Below are 7,144 nucleotides of genomic sequence, written 5' to 3' on the forward strand. Positions count from 1 at the left end.
GCAACTGGGGGCAAATCTGATGACTCCTAGGCATCGCTCTTTAGAGCAATTGATTTCAACTTGTTTGGGCCAGTGCACCCCTTTCTATTATCCCAGTCCCTTACTGCCCCCATCAAATAAGATGTCGGATACTTGCACTGTAAATAATAATAATAACAACAATAATAATAATGATGATAATAATAATAATAATGATGATGATAATAATAATAATAATAATAATAATAATAATAATTATTATTATTATTGTTGTTGTTGTTGTTGTTGTTGTTGTTATTATTATTATTATTATGCTTATGATGACTATGATGATAATAATAATGTTATTACTGTTGCTCTTATGATCATTATTGATGTGTTTGAAGTTAGTGAAAATGTTAAAGTACATCAGTGCATGAAAAACATTCATTAGTTTCCCAGGGAACATCTTTCCTGTTCCATGTTTTCCATGTTTCTTTTCTATCCCATTGTCTTTTATTCGTGAACAAGACCCCAAGGTCTTGAGATTCCAGATACAAGCGGCTGAAATTAGTTTTCTCCGTAGTGTGTCTGGGCTCTCCCTTAGAGATAGGGTGAGGAGCTCAGTCATCCAGGGAGGACTCAGAGTAGAGCCGCTGCTCCTCCACGTCGAGAGGAGCCAGTTGAGGTGGCTCGGGCATCTGGTTAGGATGCCTCCTGGATGCCTCCCTGGTGAGGTGTTTCGGGCACGTCCCACCGGGAGGAGGCCCAGGGGAAGACCCAGGACTCGCTGGAGGGACTATGTCTCCCGGCTGGCCTGGGAACGCCTTGGGATTCCCCCGGAGGAGCTGGCCCAAGTGGCTGGGGAGAGGGACGCAATAATCACCTTTTCAGACATATATATATATATATATATTTATATATTGATCTGTATGCTGGATGCTCTCAGGGGAAGTCAGACAATGGACAATCTTTTAAATGTGTAACTACGGTGTTTCCCTCAGAGAAATTGACCCCTTTATGAGAAAGAAACTCTTCCACCGGTGGATTCCATAGAGTGGTCATTTCCCACAGTTTCCACAGTAAATGCCATGAGGGTGAGACTTCACAGATGATACTCAAACTTTCCGTTCTCCTAAAGCCAGCACGGAGCTTCACTATAAGAAGAGTTTAAACTGGTATTGTTGTGCATCTTTGGTATAAACTTTACCTTCAGTGATACACCCACCAAAAGGATCGCAGTGCCCCCTTTTGTAAATTTTGGTTTCAGTGCCCCTTATCTGCCACTAAATGCCACCCAGGGGGCGGTAAGGGCCCTGTTGAGAAACCCTACTTTAGAGGCTTTATGGAAACATCTCCCTGATGGGAGACAAGTTCTGGCAGAAACAGAACTTTTAAAGATCCCATCCTGGAAAACAGTGCTAAAATCTCAAAATTATTATTATTGTTTTAATACTCATGTTGGTTTTCTTTTGGGTTGTTTTTGTTTTGCTGCAGAAACGCTGATGCTGCTTGATGACATTGTCATACCTGATATACGGACCAGGAATGCAGACCCATGCACTGCCAGGGGCTGCAAGTGGCCCAAATATGGACACTTTGTCTTGGTGCCGTACGAGATCTCCTCTGACTACTGTGAGCAGAACTAGTTCAAATAATGACTTATATTAAGCAAACAATATTGCCTTCATATTAAATAAATTTATCTGAGATTGGTAAAAGTTTTAATTGATCAATTCTACTCATCTGTAGCTGTGAAGGAGCGCAATCAAATCATTGATGGCCTACAGAGCTTCAATAAGTCTACCTGCATTCGCTTTGTCCAACGTACATCATCTCATCGTGATTACATCCATTTCTTTTTAGGCGATGGGTATGAACACACACACACACACACACACATACACACACACACACACACACACACACACACACACACACACACACACACACACACACACACACACTTCTATAAATCACACACTGTGAAGAACTGCTCTGTGAACCACAGAGTTCGCTTATGATGCATTCAAAGACGGCTCGGAAAAACACGTTACCACATGTAAGCAATGGATTAAACAGTTACCCAGGCACCCGTCCCAAGGTTTCATTGCAACATCTTGCCCGTTTAACCTTCTCAAAGGCAATACTGTATCAGTCTTCATCTGGCAGTTGTTGATATTAATATGGGCCTGCTCCTGCTTCTTTCTGAAGGCCTGTCTTACCTCGGTTTAAGATTTGGCAGCAAAGGAGAAACAATTATCAGAGGCAAACATTTATAATATGCATATTTAATTCATTTGGAATTCCAAAGGAGACAAAAACTTTATCATTTCGCCGTATTCAGTATATTTACCCGGCCTCCTACCCCATGGTGCTGCAAGCAATGGCGTACCGCGCACGTGACGTCACCGACTCAAGAGCAACGCCCCTTTTGCCGCTTAGGTAGGGCATACAGGTAGAGAACGCCCGTAGCAACCAGCTATTACACGCACAACAGAACCAGCGATATGACCGACTTTGCAGCCATTAAACTTTCCCAAGACGATGTTCCAGGCGCACGGATTACTGGTCGCACTGTCGAAGAACACACCAACCTTCAGCTCAAACGATGGCTTGAGTGTCGAGGGCTTAAAAAAACGAAAACGGGCCGAGTTGATCGAACGGTAAGCTTTGTTTTTTTTTTTCCTGCGCAGTGGTCATGGCGTCGTCGGCCATTCTTTTGTTTGTAATCACCGTCCAGGGATCGGTATATGTTTAATGTTTGTCTTATTTGAAATGTTTTTGAGTAAGCTATCCTGGTAGCAGGGTATCATGTTAGCGCCTGCTAACATGATAGCCTATATGCTATCATGGTAGCAGGCGCTTCAATATTAACATGTCGACCACCAAAATACTCTTACCTGTTCACTACTTGATGTCGCTGGAATTGGGTCAGGATGTTCTTCAGTTGTGCCCTTTCCTCCAACAAAATGCTTGCTACATATGTAGGCCGACCGCACCGGTGTACCCAGCGCACACATTTCTCCTTGGCAGTCTTGAAGAAAACATCCTTCATATGCGGCCGATCAGCGTACCTCGAGTCGCTGTTGCACGTTCCATAGCAACAATGTTTAAAAACCATGGTCTTAGATTTGGAAAAAGCAGTCGTTTACCGAGTAAAACTAAGGGTAACGCACGTTTCTTTTACAGCGACACAGCGGCGGACTATGCAAGCTTGCCCTACTGCATACCACGTCATGTGACGTCATCGTGACATTATGTTTCTAAAAATAGCTCGCTCGCGGTACGCCATTCTGTCTGCTTTACACTACCCTGAACACATCTTTTTAAAAGACTGACTGCCCCTCCTGGTTAGTTTGGGGGGTGGGGGCCCAGACATTGAGGCTCCAGGCTCTATCTGCTTTCAAAACAAAGAGGCTTTTCTTCTCAAGGTCTTCATTCAGTAAAACTTGATTTAGTAGTCAAACCGTCCTATCAGGGGTCAAGCCAGATGACCTCCAAAACCATAAACTAGCTCTCAAAACATCCTGTCAGCTGTGTGTTTTCTTTGCCCTCAAAGGGGAGACACAGTTTAGAGTCCAGGAGTATCTTTTGTTACTCACCATACAAATGCCTGATTAACATAATGACTAACAATATTTTCTACAACACAGTGGAGCCCCTTCTTCCCCCCTCATTATATTAATAGTTTATTGCCTAATCCTTATCCTTCTCCCATTTCATAAAGCAGGGTTGGACAATAACTCAATATCAATATATATGGCAATATAACTTTATTCAATAACAGTGATATGAAATTTACGATATTTGCATGAATACAACATTTATCACTGACTGGCGTACTGGGTTTTATGTAGTTTTATGTTTTAAATAAAATATTTCTAAAATGTTATATCAAAAAAGTTTTATAAACATGACAAAATAATTTGCTGGTGAAGGTTCTCAGTCATCTAAGTCATGGTCATTCCAAAAAAAGTAAAAAACAAAGCAACTGGACTTGTTTTCCGTAGTTGAAGACGTTTCACTTCTTGGAGAGGAAGGCCTTAGAGGAGGAGGCCTTAGGTTCCAACTCTCAAAAACTTACAATACAGCTATAGGATTAATTCCGACCAATCATCACCTCAATTCTCACCCTCAAATGGGTGATTAAAACATCGCTCCTTTAAGCCAGGCCAATAACAACCCTAACGACTCCTTGTTACAGAGGAGTGGACCAGTTTCGGTTCAATCTGCTGGCTTAAGGCCCGTTTACACTACACTTATTTAACCGAGCCGAGCCGAGACCAGTCCGAGCTTGGATCAGTTAACCAAGCCAAGACACCACACTATCCCGGTTCCTTGGTTGCTCCTCGCCTCCTAGTGGCGATCTGCGGTACTACTGCTCTCTTGGATTGAAGGCGGAAGCAGCAAAACAAAACGGCTGCGCCCGTAATATTCAGGATATTATGGTTAGACAGAGTCGGCTTTTGGGACGTGCAGCCAGACACGGTGGAAAAAACGCGGACAGTCAGCTGACTGAAACGGGATGACGCGATCTGCTCATGCGCTCTTTATCAGATAACCGGGCCAGAAAAAAAAAAAACAGGCCGAGACCTGCTCAGGAACTGGTCAGCAGTTAGCGCGGTCCGGTTATGTTTAGCGCGGTCCAGTTCAGTCTGCTGACCGTTTACACATAAGAGTTATCTCGGTTACCGAGCTCGGACTGGTCTCGGCTCGGTTAAAAAAGTGTAGTGTAAACAGGCCTTTTATGTCCTTAACGATCGGCCATTACTAAGGCGTGGACCTGTTTCGGTTGTATTTGCATGTTATCTAAGCCATTACAAGGCCTTTGTTAGGCAGCAGTATAAAGCTTGGTACTGCACATTACTCCAGACTTTTTGATTTGAGAAAGCTTCCTGGAGAGGAAGCGAAACGTCTTCAACTACGGAAAACAAGTCCAGTTGCTTTGTTTTTTACTTTTTTTGGAATGACAAAAAAATTTGTAGAGGTATCTGTTGTGGGCAGGCTTTCTGGGGCTTTTATTTGGTTTATATCAATATTGTAAATATATTGTATCGACTGAAGAAATATATTGTAATATAAGTTTTGTCTGTGTCGTCTAGGCCTTCCATAAATAATCCTTCACAATTCTATTATATTGTGTAAAATACTCTCCAGGTTTTGATATGGGAAACATCACTGACAGATAATTAAACTAAAATGCAATCACCGTTTTTACCGAAAAATTTTAATGTTAAGAAATGATCGTGAAATTGCACCATAAATGGCTATCCTTTCATCACAAAATTTCACAAAGAGCCTACAAAAATTAAATCAACTTAAAGAAGGTTAAAAGAAAATGTTTCCTATATACACCAAACACCAGTATAACAATAATTAAACTTTGGTCGGGTCCCACTGGTCACACACACTGTGTATCTTTCAGGTGTTGGTCCTACCTCGGACGTCAGAAAGGAGGACAGAAAATCTCCCTGACGAATAAGGGCTGTTTGCATCTTGGCAAAATACAACATGAGATACTTCACGCTCTGGGCTTCAACCATGAACAGTCCCGCTCTGACAGAGACAAATACGTTAAAATTCTCTTTGATAACATCAAGCCAGGTAAGTTTATCGAGGCAATAATTAGTTTCATAGTTCAGTCCTTGACTTACATAGATACAAATATACAAGATTAGTTTGAGCAAATTTTGTATCTTAGAAATGCTGTAATGTTGCTTTAAAGGGTGTAATTGATTCTATGTTTGTCCTGCAAAAATTGTTTGTGCCACATTTATACTTTTATGTCTTTAAATGAAAACATTTGGTCCACTAACCAGGCCAAACGTTTGTCACCATTTTTGTAAAATTTGAAGACTGTTGGGATGCAACTTCACATAGATCCCAGATTTTGTAACTTTTAGCAACTAAACTGTAGCATCTGACCATTATTTGCAAACAGCTATTAATATTTTCTCTTCTGAATCCGGGGGCAGGAAAGAGGGGCAACTTTGAAAAGAAGAAAACTAACAACTTGGGGACTACGTATGACTTTGACTCTGTCATGGAATACGCCAAGTGAGTCTTCACCAGCACTCATGCAGTTATTACCTATAATGCTCCATTGTTGTTATTTTGACTATAATTCTCTTTTTAAAGCAAAGCCTTCTCTAAAAATGGGAAACCAACCATTGTTGCCAAAAGCGACCCAAATCTGGTGTTTGGACAACGCATACAAATGGATGATAATGACATCAACCGCGTCAACAAGCTTTATGAGTGCTGTTAGTAAACAAACCTACAGTATATCTACAGTATATCTAATAAGTGTGTCTATGTGTAAATTAGACCTAGACAATTTTCATGTTTTTCTTTGCCTTTCTTCAATCAGAAGACCTTCAAGGTTTGAAGAGGGTGGCCTCCAGATGGACTGCAACTGTACAGAGCCTGAAATCAAACACCAAATCTGACCTAGAACAGAAAATATGATCCTGAAGCAGAAAATATGCATCTGAGTTCATATTGTGCTTTCCTTTAAATGAACTGGGGTAAATCATGGTTTTCTTTGTTTTTGGGAACGTTTTTGGCCACCAGTTGGATCAGGATTGTATTGCATGTTTTTCTTTTGAGGTCTGCCTTTGTACTGGTAAGCACTGCTATATAAACAGCAAGCATCTATAATCACATTTATTTTCTTGCCTTTTCTGTTTTTCTTTAACATTTAGGGATTATAGACAATTATAGGAACAAAAATAATTGGTCATAACCAACAAACCAACTAAAAATATAGGTTAAGAGATTTCTGTTTTGCAATTAACATTGTTTGTGCATGAATGTAATAATTTGCCTAATAAAGAAGCATATTTCAAAGAAAAAAAGACTGTGGGGTAATTATTTTCTTAGATGAGCTCCAGTGTTTTAAAAGGGTGGGTAAACACAAGTATGCAGTACTGACACCTTTAAATTAGCTTTTTTAGTCCAGTATCAGACGAATACCTTTACAAGAAACGTACATAAAACAGGTGTAAAAAAGCATTTGTGCAGGAATGCAACCTAAACCAAACAGTACAGCATATTAAATGTGCCATATCACTTAATATTGAATTAACCCGTTGTTGTGCAGTTATACACTGTTTAAAGTTATTTAATGTTTCATAAAAACTCTCTGTCTGTTAAGTATTGTCTGGTGATAATCAGCTCTTAA

General features: G+C 40.5%; 1 protein-coding gene across 1 annotated transcript in view; it reads left to right on the top strand.

The window, feature by feature from the left end:
* Positions 1–6,229, top strand: part of LOC118562825 (high choriolytic enzyme 1-like) — a 44,143-nt gene extending 37,914 nt beyond the window's left edge. Inside the window, exons 4-8 of the mRNA XM_036135696.1 lie at positions 1,456–1,593; positions 1,711–1,831; positions 5,387–5,565; positions 5,937–6,018; positions 6,100–6,229. Coding sequence (XP_035991589.1) covers positions 1,456–1,593; positions 1,711–1,831; positions 5,387–5,565; positions 5,937–6,018; positions 6,100–6,229 — 650 coding nt within the window. The remainder of the gene's footprint in view (positions 1–1,455; positions 1,594–1,710; positions 1,832–5,386; positions 5,566–5,936; positions 6,019–6,099) is intronic.
* The last annotated feature ends 915 nt before the right edge of the window (positions 6,230–7,144 follow it).

This window comes from Fundulus heteroclitus, chromosome 4, assembly GCF_011125445.2.
Source record: "Fundulus heteroclitus isolate FHET01 chromosome 4, MU-UCD_Fhet_4.1, whole genome shotgun sequence".
NCBI classification, from domain to species: domain Eukaryota; kingdom Metazoa; phylum Chordata; class Actinopteri; order Cyprinodontiformes; family Fundulidae; genus Fundulus; species Fundulus heteroclitus.